Source organism: Phyllobates terribilis, unplaced genomic scaffold (assembly GCF_046119375.1).
Source record: "Phyllobates terribilis strain yellow unplaced genomic scaffold, ASM4611937v1 Scaffold_150__1_contigs__length_4496277, whole genome shotgun sequence".
Classification (NCBI taxonomy): Eukaryota; Metazoa; Chordata; class Amphibia; order Anura; family Dendrobatidae; genus Phyllobates; species Phyllobates terribilis.
In genome coordinates this window covers 2,880,122-2,899,211 of record NW_027362910.1, presented here as the reverse complement: position 1 = coordinate 2,899,211, position 19,090 = coordinate 2,880,122, and the positions used below count along the sequence as shown (strand labels likewise).

General features: G+C 45.8%; 1 protein-coding gene across 1 annotated transcript in view; it reads right to left on the bottom strand.

Annotated features, from left to right (window-relative positions):
• LOC141206923 (uncharacterized) overlaps nt 1-19,090 on the bottom strand; it is a 43,007-nt gene that overhangs the window by 6,619 nt on the left and 17,298 nt on the right. The window contains exons 2-6 of the mRNA XM_073664286.1: nt 4,870-5,009; nt 4,561-4,740; nt 4,363-4,486; nt 4,183-4,280; nt 3,894-3,984 (exon numbers count right to left, since the gene is read on the bottom strand). Coding sequence (XP_073520387.1) covers nt 3,894-3,984; nt 4,183-4,280; nt 4,363-4,486; nt 4,561-4,740; nt 4,870-4,947 — 571 coding nt within the window. The 5' untranslated portion in view covers nt 4,948-5,009. The remainder of the gene's footprint in view (nt 1-3,893; nt 3,985-4,182; nt 4,281-4,362; nt 4,487-4,560; nt 4,741-4,869; nt 5,010-19,090) is intronic.

The window sequence follows — 19,090 nt, the reverse complement described above, 5'->3', positions numbered from 1 at the left end:
ACAGAAAGATTGTGAGGGAATATTTAGCTAACATAAATGAGTTCAAGTCTCCAGGTCCAGATGAATTACACCCCAGAGTACTGAAGGAGATCGTAGAAGAAATTTTAGAACCACTCTCCATAATCTTTGAAAATTCTTGGAGAACAGGAGAAGTCCCAGAAGACTGGAGAAGAGCAAATGTTGTTCCTATCTTCAAAAAGGGGAAGAAGGTGGACCCAGGGAACTATAGGCCGGTGAGTCTGACTTCTATACCAGGAAAGATCTTTGAACAAATTATTAAACAACATGTATGTAAGTACATGGATAATAATGAAGTGATTAACCAGAGTCAGCATGGGTTTGTAACTAACAAGTCATGTCAGACTAACTTAATTTCCTTCTATGACAGAATCACTGACTGGGTGGATCAGGGAAATGCTGTAGATATATTATATCTTGACTTCAGCAAAGCATTTGACAAAGTATCTCACACCATCCTTATTGAAAAAATGACCAAGTATGCAATGGACCAGGCAACTGTTAGGTGGATTCATAACTGGCTTAGTGATCGGACTCAAAGGGTGGTTGTAAATGGCTTCACATCCAGCTGGATGAATGTCTCAAGTGGGGTACCACAGGGCTCCGTCCTGGGACCTGTATTGTTCAACATCTTTATCAATGATTTAGATGAAGGAATTGAGGGTAAACTGATTAAATTTGCTGATGACACAAAGCTAAGGGGGATAGCTAATACTAGAGAAGAGAGAGAGAGAGGATTCAAAAAGACCTAAATAAACTGGAGCAGTGGGCAGCAACCAACAGAATGGTTTTTAACAGGGAAAAATGCAAAGTACTACATCTGGGCAATAAAAATGAAAAAAGCATATACAGAATGGGAGGAATAGAGCTAAGCAACAGTACATGTGAAAAAGACTTAGGTATACTAATAGATCATAGACTGAACATGAGTCAACAGTGTGATGCAGCAGCAAAAAAGGCAAATACAATTCTGGGATGTATTAACAGAAGCATACAGTCTAGATCACGTGAAGTCATTATCGGTCTTTACTCCTCTTTGGTCAGACCTCATCTGGAATACTGTGTACAGTTTTGGGCACCACATTTTAAAAAAGACATAGACAAAGTGGAGCAAGTTCAGAGAAGAGCGACCAGAATGGTGACTGGTCTGCAAACCATGTCCTATGAGGAACGGTTGCAGGATTTGGGAATGTTTAGCTTGCAAAAAAGAAGACTGAGAGGAGACTTAATAGCTGTCTACAAATATGTCAAGGGCTGTCACATTGTAGAAGGATCATCTTTATTCTCATTTGCACAAGGAAAGACTAGAAGCAATGGGATGAAACTAAATGGGAGGAGACACAGATTAGATATTAGAAAAAACTTTTTGACAGTTAGGGTGATTAATGAGTGGAACAGGCTGCCAAAAGAGGTGGTGAGTTCCCCTTCAATGGACGTCTTCATACAGAGGCTGGACAGACATCTGTCTGAGATGATTTAGTGAATCCTGCTTTGAGCAGGGGGTTGGACCAGATGACCCAGGAGGTCCCTTCCAACTCTACCATTCTATGATTCTATGATTCTATAATTAAGCTACTCAACCAGTATAGGTGCTTCATAATAATTAGTGTACAGTAAAAATCCTCTGATTAGGTGCATTTGTGGATTACAGAGTAAGGGGACAAAATTGCTAGAAAACATCAGAACCACGGACTGAAAAAAAAGACGATCGAAAAAATCCCAAATGACAGAGCATCATATAAAAGATAAAGTCTTTATTAAGGCATGCATAAAATCTATATAATACAGGTAATTGGAAATGGCGACAGGGATCGTGACATGCACATGAAAAAAGGATGTGCGCATCACCCAGAGATCGCACAGGAAATATTTGTATGGTACAGATAATTATAAAAATCAAAATGTTAGTCTGCCCAGGGTGAATTCACCAAGTGTGAAATCATACAAGTTTGGCATATTGAAGAATTAGACCTGAATTTAATACTACGTATACAGTCTGCATCTTGTCGTCTATGATCATCGCACTCTAATCAGCATATCCATTAGTCTATTCTTCTTGCAGGTACGGCACCCAACTTTCCATGTGTGTGATATAGCTTACCTCTCCTGTGTTCCCTAACTAGGTATGTTTGTTAGCTGACCAGTAAATTGAAGAATTAGACCAGAATTGAACCTGAAGAGAACCGAAGGAACCTGGATACCCAGGCAAAGTAAACAATGTTTCTGTTTGTTTTCACTCTCTCCCCTATAGTCCTCCACTTTCTACTAACCCCCTAATCTCTACACCAAGTAATGAACTCTTCATCTCTCCCTCCATCCTCCCCATTCATCTCACCTCCTCCTCGGAACTATTTCTCAATATTCACTCCTGTGTCTCCAAACACAGACATCCACCTCAGGCCCTCTCCTGCTCCCACCTGCTAACACTTTCCCTGCTCCTTCTAACTTCCGCCGATATCTCTCCAAATCCTGGCCCTCCTCAGCACATCCCCACAGTCACTTCCAACTCCTATCCACTATCTGTTACAAACTCTAACAACCTTTGAAATCTTATATCCATCTGCCCAGCCCCCGCTTCCCCAGTCCCACTAACAGGAGCTCTATGGAATGCTCGCTCCATCTGCAACGAACGTTCCAAAATCCATGATCTTTTCATTAATAACAAACTTTCCTTCCTTGGCATCACTGAAACGTGGCTCAACCCCTCTGACACATCCTCTCCAGCTGCACTTTCGTACGGTGGATTCCATCTTTCTCACACACCCCGCTCCAACACCAAGCATGGTGGAGGAGTAGGTTTTCTCCTGTCCGATAACCGCTCTTTCACCCAAATCCCACTGCCACCTTCCGTTGCTCTCACCTCTTTTGAGGTGCTTTCTGTTCGCATCTACTCCCCCTCCACCTCGCCGTCATTTACCACCCCCCAGGACCAGCCACCATTTTCTCAGCCACTTCACCACCTGGCTGCTTCATTTCCTTTCCGCTGACATCCCCACTATCATCATTGGTGATTTCATCATCCCCATTGACACTTCCCACTCATCTGCCTCTAAGCTTCTATCCCTCACTTCCTCCTTCGGCCTTGCTCAATGGTCTTCTGCCCCCACCCACAAAGATGGCCACACACTGGACCTCATCTTCACCCGCCTCTGTTTCCTATCTAACTTCTCTAACTCACCTCTCTCTCTGTCTGACCACAACCTACTTACATTCTCTTCCCTCTCCTCTCCAGGTGTCAATCCTTACTCCACAAACTTGCAGACCTTCGCAGAAATCTCAAACACCTTGACCTACACTCACTCTCTGAATCCCTCCTCCCTCTTACAGACATAAGTTCATTACACGATGCAGATGCTGCTGCCACTTTATATACTGTCATACTGTCTGTTCAGCGTGGATGGCCAGAGGACAGGGAGGAGGAGGAGCATGAGGAGGAGGAAGAGGAGGAGAGCATGGTCAGTCGTCCTCTTGGTGAGGACACGGAAGTCTTGCCTCTTTGCAGTATGGCACACATGGCTGAGTTTATGTTATGCTGCCTTTCTCGTGACCCTCGCGATCTCAAAACTTTGGGTAACAGTCATTACTGGTTGGTGACACTTCTAGACCCACGCTACAAGGAGAACTTTCTATCTCTTATTCATAAGGCGGACAGGTCTACAAAAATGGGGCAGTACCAGGATGCCCTTGTTGCAGAACTATTAAAAAAATTCCCATCTGAAAACGCTGGCGGCAGAGGTCACAGTTCATTGGACAACCAAGGAGTACAGGAGAGAGAGACAATTCATGTTTCCACGGACTACACAGTCGATAAAGCAGCCACAGCTGGTGACTGAGTAGAATCTGTGACTTCTCTGCATTTAGTGGTTACTACTCACCTGGGTAGTCATATGTCGGAATCTCCTCCTTACACTGCTCATCATCCCTAACATACGTCTCTGTAGTATTAATATGGGTCAGATCTTTACTCTGAAACAAATATTGTAAAAGTCACAGACAGATGGAAAAGTCACATCTATGATCAGCTATAATCCTGCCATCTCCACCGTTCTCATTACACAAGTATAAAACATATAATACTGGTGGATAAAACAAGACTGAGCACAAGACCTTCACAGCCGTCTACACATCATAGGGGAGATCTCATGACACCTTCTCTCCATCTACCTGATGATCCTGAGGAACATTGGGATCTTCTTGTTTACAGTCCTGTGGAAGAAGAGGAGGGAGACATCTCTCTAGTGTTGTCCTCTTACTGGATAAATCTGGGGGAAACACATACAGGGACTGAATTCATTTTTACATACAGATAATTATAGGCTGTGTGTATGTAGTCCTGTCTATTACCTGGTGATGTGAGGGGCTGGAGTACCTCCATCATGATGTCCATGTACAGATCTTTGTGTCCTTCTAAATACTCCCACTCCTCCATGGAGAAATAGACAGCGACATCCTGACACCTTATAGGAACCTGACACATACAATGATACCGTCATCCCCTCGATCCCTCCATAGCATTACTGTATAATGTCCCAGCAGTGTCACCTCTCCAGTCAGCAGCTCAATCATCTTGTAGGTGAGTTCTAGGATCTTCTGGTCATTGATGTCCTCATGTATCAGGGTGTTAGATAGAGGTCTGGTGATTGGGCTCAGGTTTCTTCCCCATCCCTCAGACACAGGGGCTTGACAGCACTCACTAGAGGTCTTCTTCACTACTGTGTAATTCTGATTATGGAGAGACACATTAATAAATCTCTCTACAGACATTTCCAGAGTCCTCACCTCTCCAGTTCTGTCCATCTGTTATTCCCATAGATAAGAATGATGTAATGTGACGTCATCAGAATCTCTCACCTCTCCAGTAAGCCGGAAGAGGATCTCTAGGGTGAGGTGTAATATCCTCTCCACCATCTTGTCTCTGTCCATGTCCATCTTTGATAGGTAAATCAAGAAAATTCTCTCATATAGAATATCTCTACTGAGAGGATCAGACACTGTAGAGAGAAGATGATGAGCCGATGTAACATCATAAAAATCTTGTATAATAATACAATTACTGCAGATAATAAGGGAAACACATGAGATTTATTATTTTAAAGTATTTAGTTTTCTTCTAGACATCAAACTAATAAAACCTATATATTTTAGGCTACAGACAAGAAGCAGTTTCTTCCTCGGAGTCGGCAGCTGAACACGTTTCTCATAGACTCATCGTCCATAACGCTAATTCTCATCTCATTTACCGAAACTGGAATCGGTAATGGATTCCACATTCCTCTATTCCTCCTCATCTAGTGAGGACGGACCCCCAACAAGGCGCCTTAGGACCTAGGCAATCCCTTCTGCAATCAATCTCATATGGCCTGCACCCCCGAAAATTATCAGTCTGTTATTCTGGATTTCATCGGAAGCTGAGGAATCAAATTTGATGTTACACGCCTCACTGAAATTGACTTTTTCAAATTCTTTTTCAGAGAGGAAATAGTAAATCTTATGGTGGCCCAGACAAATTTGTATGCCCATTAATTTTTTACCAAAAATCCCACGTCAGCATAAGCCAGGTGGACCCTTGTAAATGCAGCAGAGATTAGGACATTTTCCATATGGGCATAGTTAGAAAACCAGAGATTCGGCAATACCGGAGTACTGATATTCTCTACAGCACACCGGTATTCTGTTTGGCTATGAAAAAGATGTTTGCATTAGGCCCCAGCCCCACTATCAGTATTTGGTCAGTATTTTTCCTCGGGAGTGGGACCCAAAACCAGGTGAAGAACAATCCGAGAAAAGGTATAATAGAAACAAGTCACCAATTCTGCATTTATCACCCACTCCTGGTTTTGGCTCCCACTCCTGAGAAAAAATACTGACTGAATACGGATAGTGGGGCCGTGGCCTTATAGTGATAATGCGCTGTGTCCTCCTGAGACGATCCTAACTTTGATTGTCTATACACAATTCGGCCAGTAGTTGAACACTTCAGCAGAACATTTGCTGAGGTGTACAACTCCCAAAGGGACATCTCTATAGATGAATCTCTGGTTCATTTCAAAGGGAGGTTAAAATTCCGACAATACTTGCCCAGTAAGAGAGCTAGGTACGGAGTTAAACTGTACAAGATGTGCGAGAGTACCACAGGGTACACCCACAGATTTAGGGTCTAAGAAGGAAAGGACGCCCAAATTAACAAGTGGGATAATTGTGTGGGAATTGATGCACCCACTAATGGATAAGGGTTATCCCCCTCTACAATGATACATTTTTACACCAGGATCCCACTCTTCAAGACCCTCTCTGTCAGAGGTACAGTTGCAGGCGGCACCGAGTGAAAAAACACAGACAGGCTTCTCTAAGCTGCTAATTGGGCAACTGCTGAGAAAGGGAGAAATAATTAAGCTACTCATCCAGTATAGGTGCTTCATAATAATTATTCTACAGTAAAAATCCTCTGATTAGGTGCACTTGTGGACTACAGAGTAAGGGGACAAAATCGCTAGAAAACATCAGAACCACGGACTGAAAAAAAAATGATCGAAAAAAATCCCAAATGACAGAGTATCATATAAACGATAAAGTCTTTATTAAGGCATGTATAAAATCTACATAATACAGGTAACTGGAAATGGCGACAGAGATCGTGACATGCACATGAAAAAAGGATGTGCGTATCACCCAGAGATCACAGAGGAAATATTTGTATAGTACAGATAATTATAAACATCAACGCTCGCTCCCTCTGCAACAAATGTTCCAAAATCCATGATCTTTTCATTACTACCAAACTTTCCTTTCTCAGCATCACTGAAACGTGGCTCAACCCTTTTGACACGGCCTCTCCAACTGCACTTTCGTACGGTGGATTCCATCTTTCTCACACACCCCGCTCCAACACCAAGCATGGTGGAAGAGTAGGTTTTCTCCTGTCAGATTACCACTCCATCACCCAAATCCCACTGCCACCCTCCGTTACTCTCCCCTCCTTTGAGGTGCATTCTGTGCGCATCTACTCCCCCTCCAACCGGCCACCACTTTCTTCGACCACTTCACCACCTGGCTGCTTTATTTCTTTTCTGCTGACATCCCCACTATCATCATGGGTGACTTCAACATCCCCATTGACACTTCCAACTCATCTGCCTCTAAGCTTCTATCCCTCACTTCCTCCTTCGGCCTTGCTCAATGGTCTTCTGCCCCCACTCACAAAGATGGACACACACTGGACCTCATCTTCACCCACCTCTGTTCCCTAACTTCTCTAACTCACCTCTCCCCCTGTCTGACCACAACCTACTTACATTCTCTTCCCTCTCCTCTCCAGGTGAACAATCCTTACTCCACAAACTTGCAGACCTTCGCAAAAATCTCAAACATCTTGACCTACACTCACTCTCTGAATCCCTCCGCCCTCTTACAGGCATAAGTTCATTACACGATGCAGATGCTGCTGCCACTTTATATATTACTACTACAACAGCTGCAGCTCTCAACTCGGTCGACCCTATCACTCTAGATGTGAGTGCAACACAGAGAGTCACACCAGGTGTGAGTGCAACACAGAGGGGAAAGGGAAAGGAAGCCCAGACACTAGGGAAAGGGGGAAGAGGTGACCTCCTAATCTGGACTAGCATCACCCTGTCTCCCCCTAACGTCCCTATACAGCCTCCACAGCTGTCGCCGATCACGTGCCTCACCCTACTATCCATGGCATAAGGCTATAGCTGGGGGTGGAAGGAGATGAGCACTAGTCAACCTCCGCTAGCACTCTTAAGACATAAAGGGGAAGACAACACAAGGGAATAACAACTTAGCTTAGAAGAAACTCCAACAGGGCAAACTGCCTAAAGACTCCATAGAGGACGTAATGGTACTTCAGCCAAGTTCCAAGTAGAAATGAGTATAACCGGCGACGCCCACCTTGACACACCAGGTAAAAATACATCCGGACTAAAAGGGAGGTTGTCGCTGGGTCCTAAACACAGCCTCCTATCTAGGCAGCTGTCTGCATTGACAAACATGGAGATCTCCTGTCAACCACTGCAGGGAGACTGTCTGTCACCTCTGACACACCCGTGACAGACCCCCTCACACATACCACAGCTCATACTCAATAGGCAACCCTGGCACACCAACCTGACTAAAGAACTACGAAGGGCCTCCAGGGTTGCCGAGCAGAGATGGAAAAGGTCCCACTCCAATGAGCATTTCATCAAATTCAAATAGTCCCTCAATTCTTTCAAGTCCACACTTACTGCAGCAAAACAAACCTACTTCTCATCTCTCATATCCTCTCCCTGTCTCACAACCCTAAGCAGCTATTCAACACTTTCAATTCTCTCCTCCCTCTCCTCTCATATCAGCCGAAGACTTTGCCTCATTCTTCAAGCAGAAGATTGACACCATCAGACAAAGCTTTTGCCTAAAGACCCCACAGCCCCTCCTCCTATCTACTCAGCCCTACCCCTCCAAAACCAGCTTCTTCACCATTATGGACGATCAAGTTTCCTTTTTACTCTCCAAATCACACCTCACCACCTGCGAACTTGACCCAATCTGTCCCACCTCATCTCAAACCTCACCAAAGTCTTCATCCCAACCCTAACCCACCTTTTCAACCTGTCACAACTGTAATCTTCCCCTCATGTTTTAAACATGTCTCGATCACACCCATCCTCAAAAAGCCCTCCCTTGACCTATCCTCTCTGACTAGCTATTGCCCCATATCACTTCTCCCCGATGCCTCAAAACTACTGGAACAACATATCCATTCTGAACTGTCCTCCCACCTCTCCTCCTGCTCCCTCTTTGACCGCTTACAATCTGGCTTCCGACCGCACCATTCTACTGAAACTGCTCTGACTAAAGTCACCAACGACCTACTAACTGCCAAATCCAAACAACACTACTCTGTCCTCCTCCTCCTGGACCTGTCATCGGCCTTTGACACAGTGGACCATTACCTCTTACTACAGACTATCTTATGTCTTGGCATCACAGACTTGGCCCTATCTTGGAGCTCTTCATACCTAACAGACCGGACATTGTGTCTTCCACTCACACACCACCTCCTCATCTCACCCCCTATCTGTCCGTGTCCCCGAGGTTCAGTTCTAGGACCTCTGCTCTTCTCCATCTACACCTTCGGCCTGGGACAGCTCATAGAGTCCCATGGGTTTCAGTATCATCTCTATGCTGATGACCCACAGATCTATCTCTCTGGATCGGATATCACCTGCTTACTCATCAGAATCCCACAATGTCTGTTCGCTATTTCATCCTTCTCTGACAGATTTTTAAAACTTAACATGGATAAAACTGAATTCATCATCTTTCCACCATCTCACTCAACCCCCTCATCTGACCAATCCATCATAGTCAATGGCTGCTCACTCTCCCCAGTCCCGCAAGCTCACTGCCTTGGGGTAACCTCTCCTTCAAACCACATATCCAAGCCCTTTCCACTTCCTGCCGACTCCAACTGAAAACAATCTCCTGGATCCCCACATTCCTCAGCCATAAATCTGCAAAAACACTAGTGCATGCCTTCATCATCTCCCGCCTCGACTACTGCAACCTCCTGCTTTGTGGACTCCCCTCTAACACTCTCGCACACATCCAATCTATCCTAAATTCTGCTGCCCGACTAACCCACCTGTCCCCCCGCTATTCCCCGGCCTCTCCTTTCTGTCAATCCCTTCACTGGCTCCCCATTACCCAGAGACTCTGGTTCAAAACTCTAATCATGGCATAAAAAGCCATCCACAACTTGTCTCCTCCATACATCTGTGACCTAGTCTCCCGGTACATACCTGCACACAACCTCCGATTCTCACAAGATCTCCTTCTCTACTTCCCTCATCTCTTCTTCCCACAATCGCATACAAGATTTCTCCCGTGCATCCCCCCTACTCTGAAACGCTCTACCTCAACATATCAGACTCTCACCTACCGTGGAAACCTTCAAAAGGAACCTGAACACCTACCTCTTCCAACAAGCATACAACCTGCAGTAACCACCGCTCCACCATACTGCTGCACGACCAGTTCTACCCTCACCTACTGTATCCTCACCCATCCCTTGTAGGTTGTGAGCTCTCACTCAGGGTCCTCTTTCCTCCTGCACCAGTCGCTGACTTTTACTGTTCAAAATTATTGTAATTGTTTTTGCTATGTATACCCCTTTCACATGTAAAGTGCCATGGAATAAATGGTGCTATAATAAATAATAATAATTAAATCCTATTACCACACTCCCCTTCAGCATACAATCACTTTAGTACGCCACTGGCCAATCCAACAATGTCAAAAAGACTACTGATGATATAGTTGGAAAAATAATTAAATAGGGATAGTGTATACCTGTTATACTGTGGTCTAGAGGCAAAATGGTGATCACACGATTTTGATATGGCCGCAGGTGATGGACTTCATGACATCTAGGGTGTGGAACTCCCTTTCCCCCTCATTTTTAGGGTTCTCGCAGAATGACGGTAAAACTATATCCTGTGATCTATGAAAAGAGGACACTACCTTTGGAAGGAAGGCAGGGTCCGGGGAAAGAATAACCCTATCTGATAAGATTTGAGTGAAGGGCTGATTTACTGATAGGGCCTAAATCTCTCCTACCCGTCTAGCTGATGTAATAGCCACCAGGAGTGTCGTTTTAAGGGTCAAATTTTTAAGAGAACAATCTGATACGGGCTCAAAGGGAGTCTTAGTAAGAGCTTTGAGGATTAGGTTCAAGGTCTGCTCTCGGTTTTGGAACAGATTCCGAGCGGCTAAGTGCTCTAAAGAATTTTACTATCAAGGGGTGGGACAAGAGGTCTCCTCCAAAAAGGGCCCCTAAAGCTGCAGAGTGAACCTTAAGGGTGCTCTTTTTTAGCCCCATCTCCCAACCTTTTTGCAGGAATTCTAAAATCCCCACGTATGGTACCCCTTGTTTTTTTTAAAGGATTTATTCCTGAAAAAATTAGAAATTTACTCCATATTCTATAATATATAGTTGACATTTTCTTCCTTGCTTTAATAAGTTTGGAAATCACTCTCCCCGAGCACCCTTTAGCTTTCAGAAGTTTCCGCTCAAGCGCCAAGCCATCAAATGCAGCTTCTTTACGTCTGGATGGTGAATGGGACCCTGGGAAAGGAGGTCTGGAATCTCTGGGAGTACCCACGGAGTTGCCACCGATAGGCGACAAACCCAGGAAAACCATGTTCTCCTAGGCCAAAAGGGTGCCACTAGAATTATCTGGGCCCTCTCCATACGTACTTCCCTGAGAACCGCTGGAATCAGATGTAGAGGGGAAAAGGCATAGAGCAGGCCTACTGGCCATTTGAGGAGAAGGGCGTCTACCTCCCAGGGGAGATCTTTTGGATCTATTGAGAAGAATTTACAGACTTTTTTGTTCAGTTTGTTCACAAAAAGATCTATTTTTGGAACCCGCCCAGAGACCTACTGTTTTCTGGAAGATTCCTGAGTTCACGGACCATTCGTCCTGATCTACCCTGTGACGACTCAGGAAGTCTGCTTTTATATTTTCTGACCCCTTTAAATAGCCTGCTGAGATGGAACTTAGAATTCCTTCCGCTAACAACATAATTTTTTGAGTTTCTGCCATAAGACCTTCTTATTTTGTTCCCCCCTGTTTGTTTATATAGGCCACTGCAGTTTTGTTGTCTAAGAGGATTCTTAGATGACGATCTTTTACAACTGGCAAGATTTGTCGTTAGGCTAATCCTATGGCTGCTAACTCTTTCCTGTTGGAATACGCATCTATCAAGTCTCGAGGCCATCTCCCTTGCAGGATGCTTCCCTCTAAAAGGGCACCCCACCCCCAGGAACTTGCGTCCGCAGTGAGTATAACAGGATTTTTTATTTCCCATGGGACTCCCTGCGATAGATTTGACTCGTTTGTCCACCACATTATTGAGTTGAGTGTCCTTGGATATCATTATGGCGTGTTTAGGTTCCCTCCGGCTTTCTGTTCTACTCTCAGAATATCCCATTGGAGAGTTCTGAAATGACACCTTGCCCAAATTACTGTCGAGATGCATGCAGGAGGGACCCCAAGGTGGCCATGGCCCTTCTTAGTGTAGTCTCTGGTTTGTTTATTAGTTCTAAAGCTAGTCTTTCTACTCTTTCCCTTATTCCTTCTGGAAGGAAGGGCATTTGTTTTCTTGAATCCAACCAGGTTTCTAAGAAGGTTTTTGTTTTGGCTCGAGCCTTAATTTTTTTTGAGTTTATCAGCCACCCTAAAGAGGCTAAGATACTTAAAACCTTTGTGACTGCCAGGCTGAATTTGGACTCTGATCTTCCTACCACAAGAAAGTCGTCCAGATACGGGATGAATAAAACGTCAGTTTCCCTTATGTGTGCTGACATTTCCCCCACTATTTTTGTAAAGACCCTTGGGGCCATGGAAAGTCCAAAAGGGGAGGACTTGGAACTGTAGATGTGTCAGATGGCCCTTGATGTAGACAGACACTCTTAGGAATCTTTGATGAGCTTGAAAGATGGGAACATGATAATAGGCATCTTTGAGATCTATAGTGGCCATGAAGCACTTTGGGAATAGGAGTTTTATCACCGACTCAATGTTTTCCAACTTGAACCGTTTGAGAGCCAGAAACTTGTTGAGGTTCCTTAAGTTTATGATGGTCCTGTAAGACTGATCTGTTTTTTTCTTAGGAATGGGGCTGTAAAACCCTTTTCCCTCTTCCCCTTCTGGAACACAGGATAGAACTCCTTTTTGGATTAGAGACATAACCTCCTGTTCCAGGGTATCCTGTACCAAACCCGAAGGTTGGATTCTGGTGACAATATAAGCGTCTGGAGGGGCAGAAAGGAATACTAATTTAAACCCCTCTAGTATTGTGTGCATGACCCAGGGACTTAGGGAATTTCTTTCCCAGGCGGGGAAGAAGAGTTTTAATCTTCCACCTACCTGGGACCTGGCGTCATTGTCTTCTCGCTCTTTTTGGGAACCCGGACAAAAAATGATCCACCTGTGAGGTTTTTCCCGTTTCTTTCTGGTTCCTTCCATTTCGAGTCTTTTGGCTTCGTCCCCACATTTCTGAACGTGCGGAAAGGCCTCTTGAATTTTGGTGTGCTTAACTGGGGAAACTTTTTAGAGTCTCCTGCTTTGTCCAGAATATCGTCAAGAGAGGACCCAATAAGGTAATTCCCTTCGAAGGGAATACCACAAAGCCTGGACTTTGAGTTGAAGTCGCCCTTCCAGTTTTTTAACCAGAGGGCTCTTCTGGCTGAATTTGACAGGGCACAGGTTCGGGCTGTTAGACGGACTGCGTCTGCCGAGGCGTCCGCAAGGAAGTCTGCCGCTTTGGCTAAATTGGGTATACAGGCTAGTATCTCGTCTTTGGGGCATTTATTCCGGATCTGGTCTAGTAATTGAGCCAGCCACACGCTTAAAGATCTCGTAGTGCATGTTGTCACTATGTTCGGTTTAAATTCTGCGGCCCCTGTTTCCCAAGCTCTTTTTAGAAAACTCTCTACTTTCCAATCAAGAGGGTCTTTTAGGAGTCCAGCATCATCAAAAGGGAGGGATGAGTTCCTGAAGACTTTGCAGACCGCCACATCTATCTTGGGTGCTTTGTCCCAGGTCTCTGAATCCTCTGCTCCGAAAGGGTATTTTCTCTTCATCAGCTTGGGAATATAAGCCTTCCTGTCTGCTTTTTCCATTCCCTTTGGATCAGCTGGGAGATGGTTTTGTGGACTGGAACCCTTTGAACAATTTTTTAACTTCACTTCTAATCATGCTCCGCATGATATCCATTAGTGAGGGAAATGCCGCTGACAAAGTTCTTTCTATACAATCCTTACAAAGTCTTTTGTTGTAAGCGGACTCTAGTTTACATTTGCATAATGCACATTCCTTATGTTTCAATTTGGCTTGAGTCTTCCTAGGTCTTCCCTAAAGGAAATGTATAGAAAAAGTGTACTTTTAACAAAGTTTTTTCCCCAGGGTTTCACCCCCGACTTACCCCACCTGACGCAGGACTACAGAGGTCGGAGGGGCAGCTTCCATGGGTTCGACAGGTTGAGCTGTGTCCTCCATTCTTGGGATGCAGCACTGAATGGAGGTGGGGGGAGCTTATGCCCTCTTCCTGCCCCCCCCCCCCTGTGATACGCCCCATGGTGTTCTCTGGGGAAGCACTATGCCCCTCAGGCCGTGCCCCCAGATGACGCCCCCACTCCCGTTCCGGGGACGCACCAACCACTTAAGCCGTGCCCCCGGGACCACCGCTGGCTGGCTCCCAGCTAAGCATCGCGCCACCGGAACTGACGCAAGACGCCGGCGGGGATTCCGGGGAAGCACTCTGCCACAATAGGCCGTTCCCCTGGAACTGATGTCACGGCGGCCCGGAGATGCTTGCATGCGACGGCCGGCATCCAGAACAGCGAAGCATGCTTCACAGGAGCCAGGAAACCCGGACTGACAAGGGAGCTGTAGCGCCGAGGTGATTCTCACTCCCCCGGCAGCGACTGAGGAGCTGTAGGGTCTCCTCGAGGACAGGAAACCACTGAGGCATAGTAGAGGGCTCCGCCTTTCAAACCTGTAGTGGTTTCCTGCCCTCGGGGCGGTTCCCTCTCTCCATGGGTGCTGTCGTGGGGAATGGGAAAAAAGAAACAGAACTATTAAATTTTATATTTAATCCAAAAGAGAGGCAGTGTTTAGGAAAAATATACAGAGATTTTACAAAAGGAGACAATACAATACATATGCAGTTACACAAAATAATAAGGATTAAAAAAGAAACTTAATATAAGATCAGAGACGATTCAATATAGCTGGAGGGGGGGAGCCCCACTTTGATTTGAACATTATGGAACGTGATCCATTGCTTATAGTCGCTCTATACCCCCTGGCAATGGATACTGATCCATCCCTCAGTGGATTATTTTATGACGAAGGGTGAAACCTGCCCACATACGCCATGTGCTGACATCACATGGGCTGGGCTCCAGCCTTCACATTTTTATTAAAATATCTGGCTTTTGTGATAACTTATCGCTGGTTGATCGTAGAGGCCCGAAAATGATAATGAAAATGAAAATGATTTTTTCCATTGTGAATTTACCTTCTGTTAGAGACCACACACGATATAGCTGTGGTATGCTAGGTTGTTACTTTTGCGCCACAGCTCCCAGGAGGGGCTTACATCAACGGAAAAATAAGCATATTGTTCCTTAACTGACCCTGTCACTAAAAATATGGGCCCCATTATTATCGAACATATGGAACTTTAGTTATTCCATATTTTGTGCCGGTTCCGGTCCGGCTGCTCTGTTGAATTCCTGGAAACTAATCTTCCTTGGCTAGATGTACATTTATCACAAGTCTCTGTTAATTGGGTTCGCCACCTCTCTCAGTAATGGCATCTGCTTACAAGCCACTTTGCCTGCGAGTGCTAATTGGGTTTGTAGCACCTCTTGTGCTACCATTTCTCCTAGCTACTTCTGCTGTGGGTGATAATTTGCATACAGACAGATGGTGGATTGTCAGCTCCTCTCCTCTGACAAATACTATAGGGGAGAAAGGGTGAAGAGAGGTTTGGGGGAAATTGTTAATATTTTCTTAATATTTACATGACAACCACCATAATACTTCCATGACAACCACCATAATACTCACCTGTCGGATGTACTTCACATCAGCAGTCACTGATGTGACTGCTCTACAAGACAGCCGACTACACACTTCCAATCACACTGCGGTCAGCGGCGGTGCCATGAGATCACATGGGTTCATCAGCTGAATTGAACTTTCTCACGGCAACTCAGCACTACACACTGCCTGTCATTTATTAATTTAGACACTGACTGTGTCAGTATGTAGCCGGCTGTCATGTAGAGCAGTCACATTAGTGACTGCTGATGTGGATTACGCCCGACAGGTGATTATTATGGTGTTTTTTTTATTTGTTCTCATTTACAGCGGACAAGGGCATGAGGCATTAGGTAAGTATAACTGTGTTGCTTATTTTTAAATAAATGTGTAAAATGGTGTCTGTCTCTCCCGCTTTTCTACAAACGGAATACAAAATGTACTGTGGGGACCCTTTTTCCTGAATCTGGTGTTCATGTCTATTGCCTGTATATTAAAATCTGTGACATTACAGCAGTTCCTTCTCAACCATAAAAATTGCCCCTTGGGTTTTACTTTTTTTAGGGGGATGAGGTGGTGGCTATCTCACTTCAATAGGTTATTAGTGCTTGTAGGTTAATGGTAGATGAGGGTCCCTAGGGTCCCATCCTGCTCTTTCTAGATTAGTACATCCAGGAAAGGCAACTGGTTATAACTAAACTCTGATGTAAATCTCAACTCTACTGATTTCCCTGACAAATTCAAGAAATTGTTCACTCGTCTTTGACCAGATGATATATTAATGATACTTTTATGTATACCCCAGTATATGGATCCCACACTTAGGATCATCCCTGAATATTGTGGTTTCCTCCCACCAGCCCGGGAATAGGTTAGCAGACGAGGGGTCACAGAGGCTCCCCATCGCAGTACCCCTGAGCTGGAGGAAGCACTGCCTGTCAATAAGAAAGAAGTTATGAGTAAGAGTGAATTTTAGAAGATCCTCCATGAAGTAATTATGTCTGCTACACTGTACTGATCTCGATATAAAGAAACATCTTACTCCTCTGATACCATCCTCATGCCGTATATTACTGTACAAAGCCTCGATATCTAGTAAGGCCGGCTGCTCCCCTACATGCATGTATACATGCTCGAGGGTATACATGGGGGGGAGCAGGCAGAGGGAAAACCAACTCCAGAGGGATTATTCCAACTGCAGGACCTCAGGCGGTACTGTGGGGGCATCATACATACTGCATAAGGGGCATAATGGGGGCATTACACTGTGTGGGGGCATCATACATACTGCATAAGGGGCATAATGGGGGCATCATACAGACTGCATAAGGGGCATAATGGGAGCATCATACATACTGCATAAGGGGCACAATGGGGGCATTACACTGTGTGGGGGCATCATACACACTGCATAAGGGGCATAATGGGGGCATTACACTGTGTGGGGGCATCATACATACTGCATAAGGGGCATAATGGGGGCATTACACTGTGTGGGGGCATCATACATACGGCATAAGGGGCATAATGGGGGCATTACACTGTGTGGGGGCATCATACATACTGCATAAGGGGCAAAATGGGGGCATTACGCTGTGTGGGGGCATCATATATACTGCATAAGGGGCATAATGGGGGCATTACACTGTTGGGGGGCATCATACATACTGCATAAGGGGCATAATGGAGGCATTACACTGTGTGGGGGCATCATACATACTGCACAAGGGGCATAATGGGGGCATTACACTGTGTGGGGGCATCATACATACTGCATAAGGGGCATAATGGAGGCATTACACTGTGTGGGGGCATCATACATACTACATTATGGGCATAATGGGGGCATTACATTGTGTGGGGGCATCATGCATACTGCATAAGGGGCATTATACTGTGTGAGGGCATCATACATCCTGCATAAGGGGTATAATGGGGGCATTACATTGTGTGGGGGAATCATACATACTGCATAAGGGGCATAATGGGGGCATTACACTGTGTGGGGGCATCATACATCCTGCATAAGGGGCATTACACTGTGCGGGGGCATCATACATACTGCATAAGGGGAATAATAGGGGCATTACACTGTGTGGGGGCATCATACATCCTGCATAAGGGGCATAATGGGGGCATTACACTGTGTGGGTCATCATACATACTGCATAAGGGGCATAATGAGGGCATTACACTGTGTGGGGGCATCATACATCCTGCATAAGGGGCATAATGGGGGCATTACACTGTGTGGGTCATCATACATACAGCATGAGGGGCATAATGTGGGCATTACACTGTGTGGGGGCATCATACATCCTGCATAAGGAGCAGAATGAGGTATTACACTGTGTGGGGGGCATCATACATCCTGCATAAGGGGCATTACACTGTGTGGGGGGCTTCATACATACTGCATAAGGGGCATAATGAGGGCATTACACTGTGTGGGGGCATCATACATCCTGCATAAGGGGCATAATGGGGGCATTACACTGTGTGGAGGCATCATACATACTGCATAAGGGGCATAATGGGGGCATTACACTGTGTGGGGGCATCATACATACTGCATAAGGGGCATAATGGGGGCATTACATTGTGGGGGCATCATACATGTAGCATCGGCATCTCTGCCCTCTGCCAGGCAGAGACGCCGTCCTCCTTACCGCCGCGGTCCTGCTCCGGCGTCTTCCGGCCTCCCTGCAGCTTCCCTGGTTCTGTGCTTAGGGCGCGCGCGCCATCCTAAAAAGTCCCCGGCCGGAGGACTTTCCCTATAGAAGGCACCTCCTCCAATATGGAAATGCCTGTGCGAGGTTGTTGCTTTAATACACACTAATCATGACCAGGTAGTATCTATCAAGTCAAATATCACATCCAATCTTATAAACCTAAATGATTATCGTATTCAATACTACCCCATTATGGACATCATAAGGCTCTGACGCGCCCCTGGGCCTGTGTCGCGCTGCGTTGCGCACGCGGGAGCTTACCCGGAGCCGGATCTGTTTAGGGTTGTAGTCTCGTGGCGGTGACCCGGTCCGTGCCCAGGGAGTCAAACTGGACGGCAGTCTGTTAGCGGTAGAAAATGGTTGATGACTACGCCACCCGTTGAATGCAGCCAGGGGGCTGCTGCTGCAGGGCAGACCGCTGAGGCCGGTGGAAGGATGGTGCAGCGTGATAGTATAACCCCCAACGGGAGGGGTATGGCCTCAGGGCAGCCGACGTGGATGATGGGGGTAGCAGGAACCACTCAGAGACGGTATGGTAGCGTTCAGGGTCTTTACTGGTAACAACGATAGACCCTCCCGGAGTACTTGCTAGCGAACGGGGCCTGGTCAGTCCTTGAGCAGATGGGATCTCCCCTGGCCAGGCGTAGTTGTAGGCCTCCCAAGCTGACTGTACTCTTCTGGCTACCTTGCTAGAAGCTGATGTAAGTAGCCCACGTCCCTGAG